Source organism: Durotheca rogersii (assembly GCF_024521655.1).
Source record: "Durotheca rogersii strain YMJ 92031201 chromosome Unknown GGS23scaffold_37, whole genome shotgun sequence".
Taxonomy (NCBI): domain Eukaryota; kingdom Fungi; phylum Ascomycota; class Sordariomycetes; order Xylariales; family Xylariaceae; genus Durotheca; species Durotheca rogersii.
Window position 1 is genome coordinate 238,235 of NW_026251268.1, and position 26,711 is coordinate 264,945.

The window sequence follows — 26,711 nt, forward strand, 5'->3', positions numbered from 1 at the left end:
AAGTAAGGAAAGTAATTCATATTAATAAAAGTAAAAGTAAGAAGAAAGAAAAGAAATACGTATTTAAAAATAAGCCAGAAGTAATATATATCCGCCGATTAATACCTCTCTTTTCCTCTTAGTTTCCTTACTTTATTCCTTATTCGTTAGTTACTAAGAAAACTAAAAACTTACTTACTTCCCGACCCCCGGAACGTAACGATCTTCGAATTTATTTTAATTAATAACTCGTTTTCCGTTACTCGTATTATAAGTAGGTATACGGCCTAGCTTAAATCCTCTATTAGAGGGAGGTTACGATTTATTCTCGCTTATAGGTATGTAAACCGCTCGTCCCGGAATTTATAACGTACCCCGTTAATAAAGAAGAGGTAAACGCCGTAAAAGTATCTAAAGATACGATCGGGAACTAAGGAACGGTAGGAGAAAAACGGTTATATACCCGCGTACTTAGCGGTATCGGAAGAGGCGAGCCGGCGTTCGTAGTATTAATAAGATACCTCGTTAGATACTTTATATTATTAAACGAATAAACTAACGACGTAACGAAGATCCGTCGCTAATCGACGGAAATACTCGCCGACCGGCTTTTTATTATTAATCTTTATAAATAACGTCCGACGGTAAAAAAATTAAACGTAACGAACGAAGGATATAATATAGCTCTAAAGGTAGGTAACCTCTTAAAAATCCTTACTTAAGATCTCCTACGTAATATACCGGCCGGCCGCCGGCCTACCTAGAAAATAAAACCGGACGTTACGAATTATTTTATTATTAATTAATTTAGCCTTCGATTAATAGATCTTGTTAATATTAAGAGCTATATACCTAGCGTTATTAGTTTATTACCCGAATTTCTTCGATGTTCCGGAGCTACCGGCCGATGATTACTTTCGGGTTTTAGTTTAAAGGGCGGGAGTACGGGGTATATAATACCTATTAAGGCTTAGGAATTAGCTAATTAACGTCCCGGAATTTCTCGGTAAAGGATAGCCGGCGGAAGGATTCGTTAGGCTACTTATTTATTAGCTTTACCGGCGGCGGTATTAACTTAACCCGTTAATACGTTACGGCTTTCTTCTTATCCTCCTTAGCCTTCCCGGACGCCCTAGCGATCTCTTCGTCGGTAATTCCCGTAACCTTAAGCTACTCGAATAGCTTAAGGACAGACGCCCGGTCTAGTTTTAAGAGTTCCTTCTAGAAAATAAGATTTATTATATATATATATAAGAAAGAAAGATAGAAACGACGAAATTATAAATCTAGAATTAAGAAAAATCGAAAAACGAATTAAAACGAAGATAGAGAACCTAGGAAAAGAAAGAAAGGAAATAAATCGGAACCGTAAAATAACGAGAAATAAGAGGGAAGGTTAAACGAAAACGTAAGAATCGAATACGTTACCTAGGTCGTAAGTACTATACTTAGGAGAGCCTCGATAATACCTACCTTAGCCTACGTTTAATTACGAGTCTACGAACGTACGTATTTATTACTTTATTAAGAGCATATAATAGGAAGTTATAAGCTAGCGTATCTCTTATTATAGCTTTATACGTATACGGGGAAACGCGCTTTCTTAAAACGTTAGCCGTAAAGGTATATCTAATTATATCGTTAATACGTTTCCCTCCCTCCCTTTCTTTTTCCTTTTTAGGCATTCTATTTCGAAAACCCCCCTCCTTATAATCATTATATTCTCATTAATCTCTAGCCTGCCTTTCTTATTATTAATTTAAATTCTTATTTTTACCTTTAACTTATTATCTTTTTCCTCTCCTTCTTTTAATTTTTTTTTTTTTTTTTTTTTTTTTTTACGATATCTTCCCTCCGCTCCGCCGGCGTTTCCCTCTCCTTCTCCCTCCCTTCCGTCTATAGAAACTTACGTCGCGCCGATTTAGCCGACTTAATAGAACTCCTACGGGAGATTTATAATAATAAAGATAATTAAAGTGATATAAAGGAATACTAGCTTAATATTATGGATAATTACGATTTAAGGAAGGGCTAGATCGAGTTAAGATCCGATATAGCTTAGGCCTTCCGGCTATCCGCTAATCGGCCCCGAACCATAAACTAATAGTAATAAGAATAAACGAAAGTAACCCTAGCTAACTCTTTCGTATACCTCGCCCGTTACGTCTACCTTACTAACGAAGATATCCGCGTCTTTTATATTATAATAAGCTACGACCTCGAAAATAAAAAGGCGGCCTTCGAAGTAGATCCGTATTAAACGATAAGCCATCGATCGGTAGAATCGTTTAACTTCCTAACCCGTTAATACCTTTTCGATAATCTTACGTTTATTTTAGTCTTTACGATCTATACGGATATAATAAACCCCGAACGAGTTATTACCGATCCCGAAAAGTTCTCCTAAGCCTACTTCGCCGTAGTATTATACCTTCCTAAGCCCCGAAGATTATTTAGCTTTAATATAGTTAAAGACGGCGCCTTCGATCGGGCGGCGTACGCGTTTAGTTAATTACGGCGAGTATAAGAAAACGGTAATCTCGAGCTTAATATAACCTCTTAATTTACTTATTACGTCGCGTTAATAAATTAATAAGATAGCTATAGTTACGGTTTTTAAAGCGGTATTTTACCGTATCTTATCTTTAAACGACCGATCGAAATCGCCCGCTAAGCCTAAGAAAATAAAAGGCTTAATCTCTTTAATATAATAAAGGAATACGCCGAGGTAGTAAAATAATTTTATAGCGTTCGGGTTTTAAAAGGGAAGGTTAGTATCGTTAAGCGTTTCTAATAAGCCGTAAATTAGTAAAAGCGAATCGACCTTATTAACGCTATAGCCTCGGCTTAGAATACGCCGATCGGCGAGTCCTTTAGCCGTAAATCCTTCGTCCGGTTTATCGCGTAAGCTAAGGTCCGCCGTTCCTCCGTAGCCTTAGTACTTAATCCCTCCCGCTTCCTTATATTAATAGACGTAAACCTCCGCTACGATAACCTCGTTAAGGTTACGGCCCGTCCCTTTCCTTTCCCCGGCTTAGTAAGGATTAAAGCTTTCTAATCTAAGGAGACCTCTATACCGTATAGGTAGAGGAAAGATACCTAATTAACCCTCGGGACCCGCCCGTTCCTTTACTATCTCTTTAATTAAGAAGGCTAAGCCGAAACTAAAAAGAAGGTAGCCGAGATAGAGAAAGAATACGCCGATCGGGCTAGATCGGTAAGGATAAACTAGGCTAAGTTAGCTATAAAGTAATAAAAGGACTCCCTCGTTATATTAGACGATAAGTTAAAGGCTCGGCCTTAGTAATTGAATAATAACTAATAGAATAAAGTTTCGCGGTAGTTTTTAAAAGAAGATATTAATCGGGATATACCGTACTATCCTTTTTAATTTAATTATTCCTTATTATATAATTAAACTAAAAGACGATAATAAGACGGTAAAACATATCCTCTTAATATATTACGTAATATATTACGATAGGCCTTATATTTATATAAAGTAACTATAGCTTCCGTAAGTACGGGCTATACTATACTTATTATCGAATTTACTAGCTAGCTAGATTACTATCTCTATTATTTTTACCTTGATAAAAGATTCGTTTTTATTATTAAATTCGCCGTTTTCCGATTAATATATTTATCTTAGTTATAGGCGCTTAAGTTACTTTGTCGTACCGCTATAGCCGAATAAATAACTTTTGCGTTTTACTCCTTTTCTCTCCTTACCTCTTATACCTTCGGGCTAGCGATTATTACATCTCTACGACTACGGGGCATAGCTAAGATATAATAACTATACTAGATTCCTTATCTCTTAATTAATATAGCGGTATTAGTTTCATTTATCTTAAATCATCGTACGAACTATAGTTCTCGATAGAGTATACTTTCGAGTAAACCTATCCGGGTCTCCAGTATCGCGTACGCTCTGCTCCTCCTTACTATCTTTATTATTTTTATCTTAATTAAAGATTCGTTTTTATTATTAGATTTATCGTTTTCCGATTAGTATATCTATCTTAATTATAAGCGCTTAAGTTACTTCGTTATACCGCTATGACCGAATAAGTAACTTTTACGTTTTACCTCTTTTCTCCCCTTACCTCTTATGCCTTCGGGCTAGCGGCTATTATATCTCTACGATTAAAGGGCATAGCTAAGATATAATAACTATATTAGATTCCTCGTCTCTCGATTAATATAGTAATATTAGTTTTATCCGTCTTAGACTACCGTACGAGCTATAATCGTCGATAGAGTATACTTTGAATAAACCTATCCAGGCCTCTAGTATCGCGTACGCTCTGCTCCTCCTTAATACCTATACTACGAAGTTTCGCTTTAGAGATAATATTAACGTAGAAATCTTTAATAAGTACGACGTTTTTAAGCTTTAGATTAAAGATAGGCTTACCGGATTAATTTAAGATATACTTTTCGATAATCTTATAATCCGTACTAGTAATAGGGAAGCTTGTAGTACCGGCTTCGACCGTTTATCCGTCTCTAGCGGGAACGAACGACCCTTTTATTAGAAGGTTACGATTATTAATAAGGTAGATAGCTCTATAGTTATCGAAGACGGTACTTTCTGATAGTAGGTATCGGATTAGATTTATTATAAAATAAATCCTAATCTAAGTAAATAGGTATATAATACGTAGGTCGATAACTATTACGCTAATATTAGCTAGCTAGGTAGTAGCGTTATTTCTTCTCTCGTTCCCGGAGCGATTATTAGATATATTATTTACGGGAACGTCCTATCCTTAGCGGTTAATCTAATTTCGGAGCTTAACGTATTTAGGTAATTCGTATTTAGCCTTAATTTTTCGTATAATATTAGTCGGGATATTCTTTAGGTAACGTATAGTTTAACTAGTAACGGACTTCTAAAGGATTCCGTAAGAGCGAGCTAGCCATATATATGATTTACTTCTAAACTTATAAAGGCATTCGTAGCTCGTTACTTTTCCTTAGCTGCTATTATTACCTAATTTCGTTTTTAGTGTCGGACCTTAATAGAATATTACGAAAATTCTATAACCTAATTTACCTTTCTACTTATTCTCGGTAACGAAAGCGCTAAATACGATGCCTAATTACTTAAGGGTCTTTAGTTATTCGCTAAATTTATTAGCTTTCGTAAAAGCGATTAATACTGAATAGGAGCAGCGTGGGTACGCTGACGGAGGCACGAAACGGCTACCCAACTGCCAACAACTGGCCCAGTGCCGATCAACCAAGATCACAGCTGTAAACAGCTGTAATCGGTTGATCGGCCAGCTGAAAACGGCAGCTGGGAAAGAAAACTGGAAAAGGCAATCGAGGATGGCTAGAAAGGCATGGTAAAAGGAGTGAATAGCTGTAGGTCGTGATATCTACAGGTCTAAGTCTGGCTGATGAAAATATGAGTGCGCGACCCATATAAATACACATCGAAAAGGCTACGTAGCCTAGATCCACCGCACTACTACAATACCCGAATAGCCTAGTCGATTACGATCTTAGCCTTAACTACTTCGAGGAAATCCTTTGCTCCTATAACGCCCTTAATTTTGTTAATGTAATAAACGCGAATATAAAGGAAGGTATATTACTACGTAACGTAGAATTACTTAGGATTATAAGTACCTACCTTTATTCTTTAGAATACCTTACGGTATTCTCGCCTAACGAGCGTTTTAGTAGCGGCTTCGGTAGAAGTAATCTACTTACGGAGGATCTTTACGAGGTTTTAAATAATCGGATCGAGGTCTAGGAACTATATCTTTATATTAGCTACCTTAAGAAAGCCTATAAAAATAGATACGAGAATCTAGCTATAAAGAACCTTATATTACTTATTAATAGCTATAACCTAAGCCTCGATCGTTATTTACTAAGAAACGAGCTTATTATACGAAGCTATTTATTATTCTCGAGTTCGAGCCTTAGGCTTTAGTAGTTAATTTCCTTAGTCTTCGGTTACGATCGATACCTATTCGTAGACTACTTTCTTATAGTTTTCTTTAAGGAAAGCGTTCTCTTAAGTAATATACTCCTTAAAAGTACCTACCACGACTCGACTAGGGTTAAACTTAACTCCATTTAGATTAACGTCTTTCTAAATACCGAATTAAGTAGCTATTAACTTAAGCGTAAGGAACTAACGTAGCTACTTATCGTAAGCTCGTAGGTAAATGTTAATTAAAATCTTATTCAGGAAGAATTCGGACGTATTAATCGTTATAACGAATAAGTAAGTAATTATTTAGTACTTAATACGTAGAGTAAAGTACCGGTATAGAAATAAGAAGGAAGAATAATCGTAAGATCTAAGAGATAAATGAATATATAATGCTTACTTACGCTAGAATAACCTAAGTAATAATAGCTCCTTAGAAGTACCCCGGGCTTATAACTATTACGTAGCTAGCGAGAGCTACGTATAGGTTAATAGGTTACGTATAAAGGGAGTAATGAAATACGGGTAAGAAGGTATATATTAACTAACTAGAAAAGAAGGAAAGCTACTAAAGAGTATGGAGTAATTTACGAGTACATATAGTAGTACTTAACCAGCTTAGGTAAGCTAGGTGGTTCTCACTAAGGGCGCATGCCTACGTGATAAATTATAAAAGATATTTTTTCGCTATAAAAATCGATTAATATGTAATTAAACAAAAAGGGTAACGAAACAATCTAAATACTTTAATTAATAGAGAAAGCTATTTATATAATAACCTATATTTAATTATAGAATCTTGATTAATATAATATTAAAGTACGTAACTACTCCTTCTGTATATAGCTAGCTCTTAAAGGCGTGGCCTCAATAAAGCGTTTTTTTTTTCGTATAGCTTTATTCATTTAATTTATAGTATTTCATCTAGCGAATAGCCCTTGAAACCGTAATATTATACAACCTTTATAATTTTTAAATTTATTTAAATAAGCTATTTAACTTATAAATATGCGACTTTCAAGGCTTTTTAATAAAGCTAAAGTAGCTTGCAGAAGTAGCCTATATTTATATAATGAAAGATACTATAGTATTATAATTAATATATTCTATTTAATTTTAAAATTGTTTTTCAATATTTAACTTACTGGTTGGAAATAATATGCTATTTAAGTAATTCGTAAAGGGTAGCTTGTAATGGGGTATGTTAGCTTATATAAACTAGTAAATGCATTATATCTTATTAATAATTTTCCGTTATCGCAAACTAAAATTTTCTAAGGTCCGTTCTCACTTTTGATATTTAACGAGCAACTGCGACCATTTCATATCCATAAAATTTTCAGTTCATTCACTTCCTAGTTAATTATTTCCTACCCAAATTTAAAAATTCTACTGCCATAATTTTACTGCCATATCTCTTCTCCTCTCAGCTAAAATGTCGACTAAACGGAGGCCGTCAACAAGAATCGCTCATCCAGTTGTCCGACAAAGTGCAAAACAGCCTTTGAAAACCACCATTAATGAGTCCGAGACAACTGTTTCGATTCCAACCACTTCAACAGAAATTGGGATTCAGAACACTCAAGTCATTTCCATCTCAAGCGATTCGGGTAGCAGCGAGTATGAGTCGGACAGCAATATACCTGCACAATTATGGGATGAGACCAAGCCGAATACCGAGGCAGACCAAAAAAAGACCACCCTACGTCTAGAAGACAATGGAAACGTCGATGTCGACATATCCCCGCCTAGCATGCCAGCTGAGGACGAATCTGACCAGGAGGCTACGGAACCTACGTTTGGTGAACTTGCACGCGCACATGACACCATTGACGTCCCAACGGCACCATCCGCACAACCAAACAACCTCACCATACCAGGGCGATCTCTGGCACCATCTAGCCTCTCGTCTCTAGGAACCGTCCTATCTCAGGCGCTCCGTACCGACGATACAGAGCTTCTAGAGTCCTGCCTTCATACCACAGATCTCGCCACAGTCCGCAATACTATACAGAGATTGGACTCCAGCCTTGCTGGGAAATTGCTAACCAAGCTGGCGGCCAGGATGCACAGACGACCAGGGCGTGCTGGTAGTCTAATGGCCTGGGTACAATGGACACTTGTGGCACATGGAGGCGCGTTGGCGACCCAGCCCCAGATAGAGAAGAAGCTGAGCGACTTACACCGAGTGCTGGAAGAGCGGTCAAGAGGCCTCAGCCCTCTACTAGCTCTAAAGGGCAAGCTCGACCTGCTAGAGGCGCAAATGGAGTTACGTCGGGGAACGCAGTGGAATCGAGACCTACTTGAGGGAGAAGACGAGGATGGCATTGTGTACGTGGAAGGAGAAGAAAGTGGTGTGGTGTTGGTCAATAAGAAAGTAAACCCGGAGGATCATGAGGATGACGACAACGACCAAAAACCTGTCGTGAACGGTCTAGTCAACGAGAGCTCTGAAGACAGAGAGTCAAGCGAGGATGAGGTAGATGAGAGTGACCTAGAGGGCCAGGAAGACGTGGATGAGAATGACGTGAATCACGAAGACGTAGAGTCTGACGAGGAAGATAGTGAGCGCGAGGCCACGGGGTCACAACGACCAGCAAAACGGACAAGGACAAAACGGAAATAAGAGATTAGACTAGGGTTGAATATATATCTAGAACGCGGTCTAAGTGATACCCCTTTCTATAGCTATCGCTATAAGGCTATGTACTAAGGAGGAGCAGAGCGTACGCGATATTAATATCCCGGATAGGTTTACTCGAAAGTATACTCTATCGAAGATTATAGCTCGTATGATAGTCTAAGATAAATGAAACTAATATTACTATATTAATCGAGAGATAGGGAATCTAATATAGTTATTATATCTTAGCTATATTCCTTAGTCGTAGAGATATAATAGTCGCTAAGCCGAAGGTATAAGAGGTAAGGGGAGAAAAGGAGCGAAACGTAAAAGTTACTTATTCGGCTATAGCGGTACGACGAAGTAACTTAAGCGCTTATAACTAAGAAAGATATATTAATCGGAAAACGAAGAATTTAATAATAAAAATAAATCTTTAATTAAGAAAAAAATAATAAAGATAATAATTTAATTAAGTAATAAATTCGATAATAAATATAGTATAACCCGTACTTACGGAAGCTATAGTTACTTTATATAAATATAAGGCCTATCGAAACGTATTACGTAATATATTAAGAAGGTATATTTTACCGTATCATTATAGGTTCTTAGTTTAATTATACCATAAGGGATATTTAAATTAAAAAGGATAATACGGTATATTCTAATTAATATTTCTCCTTAAAAACTACTGGGAAACTTTATTCTACCGGTTATTATTTAATTATTAAGGCCGCGTTTTTAACTTATCGTTTAATATAACGAAGGAGTTTCTTTATTATTTTATAGCTAACTTAACCTAGTTTACCTTTACTAATATAGCCCGATCGGCGTATTTCTTCTCTATCTCGGTTACCTTCTTCTTAGTTTCGGCTTATTCCTTTTAGTTAAGGGAATAATAAGGAAGCGGGCGCGTCCCGAGGATTAATTAGGTATTTCTCCTTTACCTATACGGTATAAAGATTTCCCTAAACTAAAAAGCTTTAATTTTTACTAGGCCGGAAGGAGGAAAGGAACGGGTCGTAACCTTAACGAGGTTATCGTAACGGAGGTCGGTATTTATTAATACGAGGAAGCGAGGGAAATCAGGTCCTAAGGCTATAGAAGAACGGCGGACCTCCGCTTACGCGATCGAACGAACGGACGATTTACGGCTAAGGAGCTCGCCGATTAGCGTATTTTCGGTAAAGGTTATAGCGTTAATAAGGTCGATTTACTTTTAATAATTTACGACTTATCGGAAACGCTTAATAATATTAACCCTTTCCCTTAGAACCTAAATATTATAAAATTACTTTATTACCTTAGCGTATTCCCTTATTATATTAAAGAAATTATGTTTTTTATTTTCTTAGGCTTATCAGACGACTTCGATTAGTCGTTTAAAGATAAAATACGATAGAATACCGCTTTAAAACTCGTAATTATAACTATCTTATTAATTTACTAACACGACGTAATAAGCGGACTAAGGGGTTATAATAGGCTCGAGGCTACCGTTTCTTAGGCTTACCGTAACTAGCCGAACGCGTACGCCGCCCGATCGAAGGCGCCGTTCCTAACTATATTAAAGCTAAATAATTTCTAAAGCTTAAGGAGGTATAGCGCTACGGCGAAGTAAGCTTAAGAGAACTTATCGGAATTAGTAATAACTCGTTTAGGGTTTATTAAATCTATATAAATCGTAAAAATTAAAATAAACGTAGGGTTATTTAAAAGGTATTAGCTAGTTAAGAAGTTAAACGATTCTATCGATCGGTAGCTTATCGTTTAGTATGGGTTTATTTCGAAGGCCGCTTTCTTACCTTCGAGGTCGTAGCTTATTATAATATAAAAGGTACGAATATCCTCGTTAATAAGGTAGGCGTAATGAGTAAGGTATACGAAAGAGTTAGTTAAGGTTACCTTCATTTATTCTTATTACTATTAGTCTATAGTTCGGGGCTAATTAACGGATAGCCGGAAGGCTTAAGTTATATTAGATCATAGCTCGATTTAACCCCTTACCGAATCGTAGTTATTTAAAATATAAAGCTAATATTCCTCTATATTACTTTAATTATCTTCGTTACCGTAAATCTCCCGTAAGAGTTTTATTAAGTCGGTTAAATCAGTACGACGTGCGTTTCTATAAACGAAGGAGAGGGAAAAGAAGAGAGGGATTCCGACGGAACGGGGAAAAGATATCGTAAAAAAAGGAATTAAAGAAAGGGAGAGAAATATAATAAGTTAAAGGTAAAAATAAAGATTTAAATTAATAATATGAAAGGTAGGCTAAAGATTAATAAGAATATAATAATTATAGAGGGAGGGTTTCGAAATAAAATACTTAAAGAGGAAAAAGAGACGGAGGGAGGGAAACGTATTAACGATAGAATTAGATATATCCTTACGGCTAACGTTTTAGGAAAGCGCGTCCCCCCGTATACGTATAGAACTATAATAAAAGATACGCTAGCTTATAGCTTTCTATTATATGCTCTTAATAAAGTAATAAATACGTACGTTCGCGGACTCGTAATTAAACGTAAGCTAGGGTAGGTATTATTAAGACTTTCCTAAGTACGGTACTTACGACCTAGGTAATGTATTTCGACTCTTTCGTTTTCGTTTAACCTTTCCTTTTATTTCTCGTTATTTTATAGTTCCGATTTATTTTCTCTCTTCCTCTCCTTAGGTCCTTTATCTTCGTTTTAATTCGTTTTTCGATTTTTCTTAATTCTAAATTTATGATTTCATCGTTCCTATCTTTCTTTCTCTTATATATATATATATCATAAACCCTATCCTTTAAAAGAAACTCCTGAAATTAAACCGGGAGGCCGTCCTTAAGCTATTCGAGTAGTTTAAAGCTACGGGAATTACCGACGAAGAAATCGTAGGGGCGGCTAGGAAGGCTAAGAACGATAAGAAAAAGGCCGTAACCTATTAGCGGGTTAAGTCGATACCGCCGTCGGTAAAGCTAATAAATAAGTAGTCCGACGAATCGTTCCGCCGGTTACCTTCTACCGAGGAGTTCCGGAATATTAATTGGTTAATTCCTTAGCCTTAGTAGGTACCCTACGCCCCGTACTCTCGCTCTTTAAACTAAAGCCTAAAAGTAATTATCGGTAGGTAGTTCTAAGGCATTAAAGGAATTCGGGTAATAAATTAATAACGCTAAATATATAGCTTTTAATATTAATAAGATTTATTAATTAAAGGTTAAATTAATTAATAATAAAATAATTCGTAACGTTCGGTTTTATTTTCTAGGTAGTCCGGCGGCCGGCCGGTATATTACGTAGGAAATCTTAAGCAAGGACTTTTAAGAGGTTACCTACCTCTAGAGTTATATCATATCCCTTACCCGTTACGTTTAATTTTTTTACCGTCGGACGTTATTTATAAAGATTAATAATAATAAGCCGGTAAGCGAGTATTTCCATCGATTAGCGACGGATCTTCGTTACGTCGTTAATTTATTCGTTTAATAATATAAGGTACCTAACGAGGTACCTTATTAGTATTACGAGCGCCGGCTCGCTTTTTCCGATACCGCTAAATACTGTAGTAGTACGGTAGATCTAGGCCATGTAGCCTTTTCGATGTCTATTTATATAGGTCGCGTACTTATATTTTCATTAGTTAGACTTAGACCTATAGCTATTACTATAGCCATTACGACCTATAGCCATTTACTCGTTTCTTGCCATGCCTTTCTAGCCATCCTCGTTACCTCTTTTTCTAGTCTCTCTTTCCCTTTCCTAGCTGCCGTTTTCAGCTAGCCGATCAACCGATTATAGATGTTTATAGCTATAGTCTTTATTAATCGGCACTGGGCCAGTTGTTGGCAGTTAGGCAGTCCCTCGTTTCGTGCCTCCGTCAGCGTGCCCACGCTGCTCCTGTTCAATACGTAGGTATATAACCGTTCTTTTCCTATCGTCTCCTAGCCCTCGATCGTATCTTTAGGTACTCCTACGGCGTTTACCTCTTTTCTATTAACGGGATACGTTATAAATTTCGGAACGAGCGGTTCGCCTACCTAGGGGCGAGGATAGATCGTAACCTCCCTCTGGTAAAGGATCTAAGCTAGGCCGCGTACCCGTTTATATTATAAATAACGAAGAATAAGTTATTAGTTATAATAAACTCGAAGGTCGTTACGTTCCGGGAGTCGGAAAGTAAGTAAGTTTTTAGTTTTCTTAGTAACTAATAAGTAAAGGATAGGATAAAGGAACTAAGAGGAAAAGAGAGGTATTAATCGGCGGGTATATATTACTTCTAGCTTATTTTTAAATACGTATTTCTTTTCTTTCTTCTTACTTTTACTTTTATTAATATGAATTACTTTCCTTACTTTCCCTTAAATATTAAAACATACTTATATTAAAATATAATAATTTCGTAATATTAGGATATTAATATCTTAAATTCCTAATAATAAACGCTAAGGATAACTTATCTAAGTATAGGAACGCGTTAATCGACGTTAATAATCTATAGTAATATACTTTTTTTTAAGGTAAGAAAAAAAAGAGGGCATATTTATTAGTATTATAATTTAAGGTATTAATTTCGTATATAGGCTACCGGTTTAATAACTATATAGGGATAACTTCTTTCCTTTCTTACTTAAGAGAGCGACTATATGTTAAGCTCCTAGGTTTTATTACTCTTCGATCGGTATAAGTAGGTCGTTTTACGGTACTATAGCCTTATCGTTTTATAGTAAGAAGGTTATTTATATAATTAGGTCGATCTTCTTAGTCCGGGTTTATCGTTAGGTATAACTTCGTATCCTTTAAGCTTTTTATTTAATATTTTTATTATAATTCGCGCCTTATCGTTCGGGGTTAATTATTCTTTTTTTTCGTCGTCGATTATTAAGGCTATAGGTTCTAAGCCTCCTTTAGCTTAAGGGTCGTTAGTAGTCGTCGATTCCTAGTTCCTATATTTAATCGGTAATAGGCGTATACTTTATTCGTCCTTTTCCGGATTCTCTAGCTCTTAAAACCCGTTAATATCTTAAATAAAGTTCCGTAATTTATAGCCTAAAACTAGGTATAATAACGTAACTCTATTCGGTTCTTTAAGCTTATAACGACTATAACCTAAATCTTCGGCGATTAAATACGGTTCCTTTTAGTAGTACTTTAGTTTTACGGTTATCGACTTATCTATATATCGTAACGTATCGTATAATAATACGAGGTCGTCGGTTTTTAGGGGCTTTTTTCGTATCCGGTAAGCGTTCTTTTCGTCTTAGTACCGGGTAACTTCCTTATATTTAACCGCTAAAAGCTTAATTACGGTTAATATATCTTCTTAACGTTTTTTAATTAAACGTACGCGTATAGTTAAAAGCGATTCTCGGTCCGGGATATTCTTTTAATTTATAATACGCTAGGTCGGAATAACGATTTCTATTAGGATAATAACCTTACGCTTATATATTAATTCGTATAGCGATATTCCGTATAAGCGCGTCGAAGTTTTATTTACTTATATAATTACCTTTAATAGGTTCGTTTATTTCCGATTACTATCGTTTATATCTTTTATAAGGCTTTCGCGAATTACTTTATATCTAACCTCGATTATACCTTAAGATTATAGGAAATAAGTAATACCGACTTTAACTTTAGTATCGATTAACTTTATTACTTTACGGACTTTCTTTTTATTCTCGGAACTACTATTATATTTAATTACTAGGTATACGCCGTACTATAGGAATATTTATTCTTAGAGGAACTTAACGATCGTCTTAGAATCTATTTTTCTAATAACTCGGGCTTTAAAAAAACCGGATAATTCGTTTCGTATTTCGATTATTACGATAAATCCGTTATCTATTAATATATATTATACGTTTATTACCTAATAAGTAAGGACGTTAATTAGTTTATTATATAAAGCGGGGTCGACTTTCCGGGTATTATTTCCTTTTTAATATCTAGGATACGATTTAACCTCTTAGGCGATATATTCGAATATGCTACGCTAGTAATATAGTTTAATAATCCGATCGTAGGTCGAAGTACGTCTCCTATGGCTAAAATCCTCGTAGTAATCCTTAATTATAACTTTACGTAGTTTCTTTTAGTCGATAATTCGTCGTATGCCTTTATACTTCTCGGGCTTTCTCTATAGGATACCTTCCGAAACGACGTATTTAAGCGCTTCCTTCTTAAACTAAGTTTATCGTTTTTAATACCTTATTAATCGGTTATCTCGTAATCGGATAGGTAGTTAAAATCGCGTAAAAAACGTTACTATTTCTTAAGGCTTTATTAATTATTCTTCTAGCGGTTATAGCGGTAGGGCTTTATCGCTAGTTTATTTAACGACGTTAAGTAAATAGCTATATTTACGTATATGATACGTAGATCGGGAGAGCTACGTGGGTACTAAGGTTGCTTCTTAGGAGTAACGGAAGGTGGAAAGAAGAAGGTAAATTAACTGTCCCTTTAAGAAGGAAGGAGATGAATAAAGGAGATACGAGCTACCTATATATAGACGATAAGGAGCGACGAGTTATATTATATAAGCGAGCTAGGAGTTATGTTAGGTAAGCGAGTAACTAAAGAAGGAATAAGGAGCTATATATAGGTAGCTCTTTACGTAATATATCCCTTAGCTAGGCTCGCGATAGCGGGCTTAGTTAAATAGTAATGATAGCTTAGCCGAACGGCTCGCGATAATTAGCTTAGCTATCCTCCTAATAAACGTCTTAGGTTAGCTCGAGCCTTATTCGCTTCGTTAGTTCTCCGGGGTAATATATTCGTCGCTTTAGTTACTTACGTCTCTATATAATACTCTTAATAGCTCTAAGTATCCTCTTAATTAATTATTATATTATCTCTTCCTAATATCCTAATAAAAGAGATATATCGTAACTCTTAATTAAATATATTTACCGTATTCGTTATACGCTCGTAAGGGCTTCTATTACTTCGCTTTATATTATTATTATCGTACGCGAATCCTTTCGTAGCTTTACTAGGTTAGTACCCGGTAACGCTCCTCCCTATACTTAAGCTCCTATATTATAAGAGAAAAATCTCCTACTCTTTCGTAATAGCTCTCTTTCTTTCCTCTTTTCTTTTATAGAGATATATCTAGAGCTAATCCGATACGCTCGTTTTTAATTCCTTATCGCTCTCGGTTACGTATATAACCTATATATTACTTTATTCGCGCGTACTTTATTTAAGTAAGTTATTTCTTAATTACGGTACTTCCTTATTATTACTCGCTATCGTAGCGAGCTTATAATAATATATTAACGTAAGTTATATATTAATATAATAAACGCGAAGCGTAAGATAAACTTACGCTTTAGTAATATTAATACGGATATAAATAATTAGAAGCTAATAATTCGATAGAATATCCGACCGTCTTAGCTCTTACGAAATCCTTACTAGTATCGATAGCACGGCTAAGATATTAAGCGATAGAATGAATTAATTCCGTACTTACGCCTAAATATTCGTCGAAAAGCGAACTTACGACCCCGCTATACCCGACTAAGTTCCGGCCGAATACGTAGAGCTAGTTACTTAATCTATCGTAGTAAAGGGAACTACCGCTATCTTAGATACTCCCGCGGCCGCTAAAACTACTTTAGTTATTACTTTTAACGCCGCCGAAAAGCGACGTAATATATTCCTCGACGTTATCATCGCTCGCTTAAATAACTTTATCCGCGATATCGCGGTTAATATATATATCTCGGTAGTTATTATAAATAGCTTCCCTTTTAATACCGGTATTAATAATCTCTTTATATACCGCGATAAGAAAAAGTAATTTATCTATCGATATATAAATTAATTCTTATATTATAATTACTATAAGCTATAAGCCTTTAATTAATTATCTACTTTAAATTTCCGACCGAGGTTTAATTATAATATAAAATATTATAGAACTACGCTTCCTCGAGCGTCGTATGGTCCGCCGTATTTATTCGCTCCTTAGAGCCCTTCCCGTTATACTAAAGCCTAAGGCCGTATCTCGTAAGCGGATTCGTAAGGAAAGTAGGTCTAAAGGTAAGGCTCGTAAGTAACGAATCCGTTATATTAAACGGAAATAAATACGTAAAGATCTAAAGCGAAAGGAGGTCCGTCGCGTTACTCGCGAATACGGGATTATAAAGTTAGATAATAATAATAATACTTCCGAGTTTATACCTCGGGACGTAAAGACTACGGATAGCTTTATAAAGGGCGACTCCGGGAGCGACTTAGAGGTAATTATTTAAGCTATCCCGGAATCCCGTTAAGCGTTTATTATTATAGCCGAATAAGAGCTAATAATTACTTTTATTTCGAAAGCTTAAGCCGCCGCCGTATTAATAACTCCTAAGGAAATTATCGGCGAGTACCGAATATTTATTAAGCCGTCGCTATATATATTAAGTATTTTTACGGAAGCTCGGAACGGAAAGGATAATTCCCTTGCTATTATTACCGCCGTCGCGCCGACGCTTATTCGCTTAACGAAAGCCGGCGGCCTCCTTTTTCTTCTAAGCTACGGATAGCCTAATAATCGCTCGTTTATCGTTAACGATACTATACCGAGTCTAAGGGAGCGCTATCGCGTTAACGCTACCGCCGTTTTTACTTTTATTCCTAGCTCGGTTTTATTTTCTATATTCGCGCTTAAAGAGTAAGCTTTTAATAAAGATAACTCTCTTAAATTCGAAACGGCTCTTATCGTTACTTTTATTATTATTCGTTAATTAACCGAGTTAAGCTTTTCCTTTATTACTTACGCTTTTCGAAAGCTTTTAATACGATCTAGCTCCTAAGAAACTACCGAATTATCGCTTACGTCTAGAGGAATCGGTCGAGCTACCTAAGCTAATAATAATATAGCCTCGTTATTTCTCGCTATTACCGAGGAATACGGCTCGCGTAACGACATCCCTTATTATCGGTATATTAATAACGCTATATAATATCGCTCGACGGAAAAGTATTTCTAATTTTTAGCTTTTGCTAACCGTTACTTACGTTATTCGCGTAGTTATTCTTACGTAACTTTATAAGTATCATTTAAAGTTATATAAGCTTTCGTCGAAAGTTAATTAATTATAATTACCCTCGCGTTATACGTCTTACTTAACGGCTTATCGCCGCCTAAATAACCGACCTTAATTCTAAGGTAGTAAGTTCCGAACTTCCTTTATCGTAGATCGCTTTTCTAATTATATTACTTTAAACTACCGCTTTCCGCGAGGAAATAAAGGAACTACTTTATTAATATTATCTCGAGTAATAGCGTTAGTTTATATTACCGCTTATTACCGAATCTTTACGCGGATAGGCGACTACGGATACTCTCGCTTAAAACGATAGCTCTCTTACTAAACGTAGATAGGTTTCGACTCCGACCCGTTTCCCTCGTAGCTCCCGTACTCGTAATAATCGCGCCCGTAGTAAAGTTAGCCGATAACGAGCTATCCGTATTCCTCGACGGTTCGCTCGTCTCCGTTAAAGCATATAGGTTAATATTAAACGAGGAATTACTTCGGTTTAGAGCTTTATTCCCGCTATTACTAACCTAGATATTACCGGATTAAGCTTCGAATAATTATATACGGTTTAATAATAATAAAATTAATAATATCCTAGCTCCGGTTAAGTTAAGTAATCTAAAGAATAAATATAACCTTAAAGAGGATATTAAAACCGGTAGCTTTAAGGTCGTTAGGTTTTCGGGAGTTTTAAGAATATTATACTAGCTTTATTATATAAGTTAGCTCTTTCGTTAAGGAAAGAAGTCTTATTACGCGTAGATTCTTTTTAGATTAATACCCTTACGTCGCTCTCGAGTAAAGTATACTATTCTAAATTAATTCTTCTTATAATTAAATTAAAATCCTACGTTACTTTCGTATTATTTAAAAGCTTTAATATCGTTATTTTTCCTCTTATATCTTAAAGGTTAAGTAACGATTTAAAGTACTCGAATGATTAGCGAGGAAGAGCTTTAGTTAATCCATCCGCCGGTATCTATTCTATAGGTAGATAAAGTACCTCGAAGGAGTCCTTTTATCGCTCTTATCGGAGTTATAAGTATTATATATTTATATAGCGGAGCCTTATATTAACTCTTTCCTTATTTTCTACGATTAATCTAATGGTATATTAATTATCGCTATAAATTATCTATAGCTTTTTTAAATTTAAGGTAATATCCTTAAAGAAGCGTTTAAGAGCTATCGTTTCCTTAGTTATATGCTTTAATCCTAGGAGCTCGGCTTCGGTTATCGACGTCGAAACTATAGCTTAACGAGCTACTTTTTATATTATCGGGCCTCTAAAGAGCGATATAATATAACCTTATAACGATTTTCTAGTTTCTAAATCGTTTACGAAAGAAGCGTCGCTAGCGATTAATAGCGCTTATATATTATTACTCTTACCCCTATACCTAATACTAAAGTAGCGCGTAGTATAAAGGTATTTAATCGTTTAATTAACGGCTTTTATATATTAAGGTTCTGGATTAATAAGGAAACAAGAGAGTTATAACGTAATAAAAGCTACGTCCGGGCGGATTATAATTACGCTATAGAATAACGACCCTACTTTTTCTTAATATTCCTTAATTTATTACTTCGACGCGACGCCTATAAATTTAATAAGCTCGATAATCGGTAGTAATATTATAAGGAACTAGCTATTATCCGCTAAGTTAAAGCGACCTACGATCTTTTCGACGTAGGCGTCGTATATTAAGGTTATCGTTTGGTTTTCGCGATTACGTATTACCCGAATTTCTAAATACTAACTTACTAGCCTTAGCTCTTTTATTATATAGGTAATTTTTAACCCTTAAGCTACCTTTTAAGCTATAGAATCGCTACTCTTATCGTATATAAGTAATAAATCGTCGACGTATATTAGTACGAATACTTCCCTCATTAGTATATAGAATATATATAGCTCTTCCGGAGAGATTTAGAGTCCTAGACGGGTAAGGGTACTCTCGAATTCCTTAAACTAAAGTAAAAGTAAGTCTCGGAACCCGTATATTACTCTTATAGCGAGCGCGTACTTTCCTTCTTATTTAAATCCGTCTAATAACTCGATTAATATTAAGTCGTCTTTCGGTCGAGCTACGTTAAAAAAAGCGTTCTTAATATCGAATTAATCTATCTTAAAATCGAAATAAACCGCGATTACTATTATTATTCGGAAAGATTTTACTATAAGCGTTACTATATATATTAATTCGAATAACCTCTTCGGAAGGAGATCTCCTCGCGTAATTAAGCGCGATTTACATTTATCGAAATAGTTATCTTTATCGAATTTATAATCGAAAACCTACTTTAACGGTATTAGTTTAATTTAAGCTTAATCGCGATTAATAACTTTCTAAACCCTAGCGCTTAAGAAGGTATTTATTTCCGACCTAGCGTTTTCCTTAAAACGATCCCCTAAGGGGTAGCTATTAAGCTCTTTTTACGTTTTTAAAAGCTTAGTTAGTTTATCGCGATAAATTATTATCTTACTAGGCGTTACGTTTAATCGCTCGGCTTATACCTATATAAAGGTAGTTATAATAACTAAATATAACGTAATAAAAGATTAATCGTTTTACGTTCCGTCGAATTAATTAGGTAAGAATATAAAAGTAAATTCGTATTAATTACGGTCGCTTATTAGGTTAATTAACTTATTCGAAGCTATGCCCGATATAAAAGCGCCGGTATTAGCCTATCCTTTATTTAATCCCTCCCCTTCGGGACTTTCTCCTCGCTTCCTCCGGTTATAGCGCGTAGCTAGGGGATATATTTTACGGTTATATTTCCTCCGCTCTTTTTTAGATAATAATAATAGACTTAATAGCTCGCTAAGCTCGGATTAAGCGAATAGCTTTCGATTCCGAGGGATATTAAGCTCTTTATTAGTCGTCGCTTCGTTAGGATAATGCATTACCCGATCGGTATTAGTTTCTACGCGATTCTCCGTTACGATGCCTTGCTTTAGTCGCGAAGAACTTCCCGTAAAAGCTCTTTAGCCGCTAAACGGTCCCGAAGGAGATTCTAATATTAACTTAAGACTCGGGAGCCTACTAGGTTAATCTGATTTCTCCTTATTCCCTTACTTCGTTCGCTCTAGAGCTTAGGATTCCGCCTTAAGTTATTCTTATATTTCTTTTTCCTAATCGAATAATTCTAAGGATTTTTCTATGGATTAAATCGAAGCGTCTAGAAGCGTTTACGATCGATCGTTTAAAGGTTAATCGTTTATAAATCTAACTTTCTTTTAGATTAAAGTAACGGATTCTCCTTCTTCCGGAGCTTTATCCGGTTTAGGTTTACCTACCCCCGAGTTCGGATTAATAAACTAAGTTATATTTAAACTATCGCTCGAAATAAGCTCGTTATTCCCGAATTAAGGTAGCTCGTTAATAAACTCTATAATAAAGGAAGCTTGCGAATCCTAAATATCTAAAGCTTCGATAATAGCTTCCGTTATATTATTAGTAACTTTACCCGTAAGGTCGATTCGGTTTAGCTCCTCTTAAGCGAGCTTTTCGGTTTATAGCTCTTCGGATTTATCGTAAAACGTTTCTTTATCGAAAACGACGTCTTTAATTAGTATTACTTTTCCTAATTTAGAAACCTATATACGGTATAAGTTAGATATATAATATCTAATTAGATAACCGACGTAAGCTCTCGGTTTAACTTTAAACCCTCTTCTATCGAGATCTTAAGCGCGTTCTCCTAATAAAGGATACGCGCGATATCCGTACGTATAGATTCCGTACTAGTCTAGCCTTAAGTCGTTCGTTAGCTCCCTTATAAGCGTAAATATATACTATCTAAAGTAAATAGTAAACCAGGTATTAAGTAATTTATAAGGCGAGTGAAAATAATATATATAACTCGGGCTTATATTTATTAGGTATGCCGTAGCCTTTACGTACTTAGGCTATAGCTTCTCTAAAAGCCCTATTCTTATCCTTATTTTAATCGATTTAACGATAATAAATTATCTAGCTCTCTTACTTCTATTAATTAGCTCTTTAATATTCGCCGGTAATAACTCGAGATTAATATCTTCTTCCTAAGCTTAGATTTTATATCCGGTTAGGCCTTTAATCCCGATTATTACTTATTCGTTATCGTATCGAAGCTTATAAATCGAGAAGCGGAACTATCGTCGTACTTATCTTTTAAAGAGTCGAATAATTTTCGTAATTAAATAACCTTATTTATTCTTAAGGGTCTTTATTTAAAGCATTCCGCTATATTTATCTTTAATAACGAGTATTTATTTAAAGCCGTCGTATTCTTCCGGAAAGTTAAATAAATCCTAATATATACGCTAAAAAAGGCGTAGCGAGCGATATAATAATAATCGGCGCGAGATTACTCTCTTACTTATCGTAAGCCTATAATACTCGTACTTAAGCGTAGGTATACCGTTAATCTCGATATTCTAAGTATACTTTACGAATATTCTAAGCGCTTCCGGGCTTAGGTACCTAGCTCTAAGGTACTAAAGTTACTCGGAGCCTTTTTTCGGTTTTATTTAATCTTTCGATTTTATTTATCGGGTTTCTTTCTCCTTAGTAGTCGGAATAATAACGAACGATACTACGTTATATAATATTATTATAGGCGTACGTAGTAATATTACGGGAAGAACTTACGAATAAATAAAGAATTATTTAAATTTAAAGAACATTAGGTTATAACGACGTTCGAGCTTTCTTATAATAAACCCGTTCTTAATCGACCCCCGGCGAAAAAAGTAATTAAGATTATAATACTAGATATTAATAATAAGAAGCTTTACTTCGGAAATAATATTAATATAAAAATCTTTAACGAGAATAACGTCTTTAAGCGTAAGGTCGATCGTAAGCTTATCCGATTTATCCTAAAGGTAGTTCTTAATAACGCGAGTATTAGTACTAGTAATAGGAAAGCTCGTAGTACTAGCTTCGATAGTCTACCCGTCTCTAGCGGGAGCGAAAGAGCCTTTGATTAATAGATCCCGGTTATTAATAAGGTAAATAGCTCCGTAATTATCGAAGATAGTACTCTCGGAAAAGGGGTATCGTATTAAATCTATAATAAAAAATACCCTTACGCTAAAGGTTATATAGATAATACGTAAGTCGATTACCGTTACGTTAATATTACCGAATTACTTATTATTTTTATTACGCTTATTCCGAGATAGGTTAATTCCGAAGAAGTTGCTTTAATTAGGAGCGGTAACCTTTTATCTATCGCTTTTAATAAAAGCTCGGAATAAGGTAAAGTCGCTTAAGTTATACGGTTATTTAATAGCTAGTTTTACGTCGTCGGATATATACGAGATTTATCGTAGCGTTTTACCGATAATAGCGAATTATAAGTTAACGTATGCCTCCGGAGCCTAACGGTATTATTTATTATATGGATACTTATTAACTTTAGCGTTATCGGTCGAGCTATTAGAGCTATTAAAGCTATTAACGCTAATTCCTTCGGCTTTATATCCTAAAGTAGCTCTTTAATACGTAGGTAAGATATAAAGGCCCGATTTACTTATCTTCTTATCCTCGGAAATAAAAGCTCCGAATATTTTACCTAGCTTTATAAGGGAAAGTAGCTATCGTTTAAGCCGGTCCGCCGTAATTAGTTTAATAGTCGCGCGAATAACCTAATTTAAAGCGATTTTAGTTTTAATAGCTTCGAGGAAGTTCTTCGCTCCGAATACGCCTCGGATCTCGTTAATATCGTAAGCGAAAGCTCGGTAATAAGCGTTATTCTAAGTAATAAAGAATTATTCGCCGTAAAGGGTACCCGCCTTTACCTTTTATAGGATCTCGCGGTATTCCTAGCGAACGAACGTTTACGTAATAATAAAAATAAGAACGAGGTAGTCGCGGAATAATCTTATAGTATTTTAAACGTTCGGCTTAAGTTCCTAAGCTTTAAGTTATATACCGACGAACTCGAAGTAGTTAATAAAAACCGAGAATATAATCTAATAATAGAAAGCTCGGTAACTTTTACCGGTAATAATAATTTAAAACTTTTAAGAACGAATTTATTCGAATAATTACTTATACTTTTCGATAAAAAGGTAGCGCGGGTTTTCGATTAAAGCTTTCGGCTCCTTTCTACGAGTCTTAGGATCTTTCTTAACCTACTCGTAAAAAGCTTAAAAGTACTACTTCCTCGCTCGCTTTTTTTCCTAAGTAATAAATTCTTCGAGCGATAGAAGTATCGCTAAACTTAACTTATAATCGTTCGCATTAAGATTAATATCCTTCTAAATATCGAATTACTTAGCGTAGTTCTAGAAAGTAATAAACCATCGTAAATATTCGTCGAAATTACGTAGGTTAATATTAATAAGTAGCTTTTTAATGGAGAAGTTTCCGCTAGTATTAGTAATTGCTATAAATATATTACTCGAGAGGAAGACGAGAGCTATGTTTAAAAAAAAACGATTAATCGAAAGATTAAAGAAATAAAGATAAATAATAAGATTACTCGAAAGCTTATATAGTAAGACCTTAGTTAACTTAGCTCCTTAGAAGAGCTACCGGGCTTATAACTAATACGTAGATCGGGAGAGCTACGTAGGTACTAAGGTTGCTTCTTAGGAGTAACGAAAGGTAGGAAGAAGAAGGTAAATTAATTACCTTTCTAAGAAGGAAGGAGATGAACAAAGGAGATACGAGCTACCTATATATAAACGATAAGGAGCTACGAGCTATATTATATAAGCGAGCTGGAAGCTATATTAGGTAAGCGAGTAACTAGAGAAGGAGTAGGGAGCCATGTATAGGTGGCTCTCTACGTGATAGTATATTATATTAAGCTATATATTAATAAAGTTCTTTATATCGCCTTCTTATTAATCGTCGTCGTCGTCGCTTAAGCCGTTAAGTTTACGTAAGAAACCGTTCGTAGCGGAGTATCTCTTACCGGATATATATTAAATATCAAAGTTAAATATTTTAATATAAGTTATTTACTTAATAAGGATAGCGCCCGGAAAACTAAAGAATCCGTCGTTAAGTTAGGCGATTAATACTTTAGCGTCGGTTTTAAGTACGAAGTAAATACCGTAAAGGTAGTTTCGAAATTATCGTAGGAACTTAACGACTTTTAAATACTTTTCGTTTCGTAGCGTCGTAATTTAACTCCGCCTTTCTTTAGATCCCTAATTCGTATCTCGAAGGTCTAAAGTTATTTTTATCATTATTTTAACCTAATACGTAACCTTAACCGTCTTTTAATGCGTCGACTTTTACTCGGATTAATTATTCGATAATATAATCTAAAATAACTAATACCGGTACGTTAATAAGAATAATTTTAAGCGAATTTATAGCATATTATTAATCGATACCTTAGATAAAGTATACTTCTTTACGTATTAATATTAAGAGGGGTTTAGCCACTATAACGTAATAGTCGATCTATATCCTAAAGAAAATCGTAATACCGATAAAAGACCTTACTTCGTTTATATTCTTATATAACTTCTACTTTAAGATCTTAATTATTTTTACTTCCGAGGGCTTTCTATCGTTTATACCGTATAAATATCCGACGATTACCGTACTACCTTTATATTAAGTAGACTTAACGGCGTTAGTAATAATACCGGTTAATTCGAAGTTTAAGAGAACGGCGTCGATATTTTCTAAGTACTTTAGGATAAAGCGTCGTATTCCCGGAAAAGCTTCTTAGTTATCGTATCTCGATACCGGTTCTTTAATACTAACGTCGTCGAAGAAGGGCTCGTATTTAATAGGAATTAAATCGTAAAGAATTCGTATAACGGCTTAAAGAAAAGCGGTAACTAAGTTCGTCGCGCTTTATAATAGAGTCGTTATACGTAAAAGGTTAATATAAGTAGCGAACGTAGTTAAGTTACGGTTCGTTTCCGTTAGCGTTACTTAATCGTACCTAGAGAAAAAGTCGACGATTATAAGAATTAGATATATAGCGAATTCTTAGGTAAAGAAGTCTTTATTTCGGGGTAAGAAGGCGTTACGAATAATTTAGGCGTTAAGTTTTATCGTAGAGTTAATAAATCGTAAACTACTATCTTTCTTCTTAATTACGAATTACGTATTTCGATAAGAACCGTAGCTTTCTTTTAAGATTCCGTTCTTTAATTATATACGTAAGACTTCGATTATTCGTTCCTTAAAGGGTACTAGGATAGGAATGCCCTTAGCTTATTAGGCGTTATATAATACCGTCTTAATTTTATAGTCGGGGTAAACCTTAGGTCGGATTTTCCTGATTTTAGAGAAATCCTAAGCTAGGGTTATTTCTTTTCGGTATAGGATTTTAATAAGTACGTCTTTCTCCTAATCAGTTAGTTCCGTACCTAATAAACTTACTTTAATAGCGTTAAGTCTTTCCGTTATTAATCTAATACCTTAAGGGTTATTAGTAAATCTTAATATAATATTCTTAGAAGGTTTATCGCGTTAAGATACCTTTAGCGGTTCGTACTTCGACTTAACCTTCCTTAATACCTAATTCTTTTAACCGAATATTTCTAGCGGTATTTAATTATTTAACGGTACGTTATCTACGGACTAAACTTTACGCGACTTAAGTTTATATATAGTATTAATTAAAAACGTACGTTTAGCTTAGTAAGCTAATTCCGAAATAAGGGCTAGGTCTTGCTTATATTATTTCGATTCCTACGTCGTATATCGAATTACCTTCGTAACGGCTTTATTAAAGACGTAAAGGAATTCTTCGTCGCTTAATCTAACGATCGCCTTATTTCCTTTATCTAGATTAAGTTCGAGGGCCGATAAGTCCTTAGCTTCGGAGATAGGTACTGCCTCTATATCGTCGTTATAAAGGCGGGTATAATTAATTTTAACTTAGAGGTTAGCGTCGGTTTCTAGGTACTCGGCTAGGAACGCGTTTTTAGGCCTATATGCGTTATTAAAGCGGCCTAGGGTATTAATAACATCTAGTTTTCTTAATCGCCGAATATAAAGCTTAATAACGTATCGCTTCTTAAGTCGATAGCGAAAGGAATTATTATCCGTACCGAGCTAAAGTTAACGGTTCTTATAAAGGTACTTCCGTCGAATTCGAATTTTATATAGAACTAAAAGATAAAGTTTATATTAAGTAATAAGGGGTAACTA

General features: G+C 35.2%; 1 protein-coding gene across 1 annotated transcript; it reads left to right on the top strand.

Annotated features, from left to right (window-relative positions):
• Positions 1-7,166: 7,166 nt before the first annotated feature.
• GGS23DRAFT_587321 (NUC189-domain-containing protein) lies at positions 7,167-8,767 on the top strand. The gene has a single exon (XM_051517479.1). The coding sequence runs from the start codon at positions 7,368-7,370 to the stop codon at positions 8,556-8,558; it is 1,191 nt and encodes a 396-aa protein (XP_051367806.1). The 5' UTR covers positions 7,167-7,367; the 3' UTR covers positions 8,559-8,767.
• The last annotated feature ends 17,944 nt before the right edge of the window (positions 8,768-26,711 follow it).

Excerpts from the sequence above, each read along its gene's own strand:
- GGS23DRAFT_587321 (XM_051517479.1), top strand. The coding sequence starts at position 7,368 with ATGTCGACTAAACGGAGGCCGTCAACAAGAATCGCTCATCCAGTTGTC.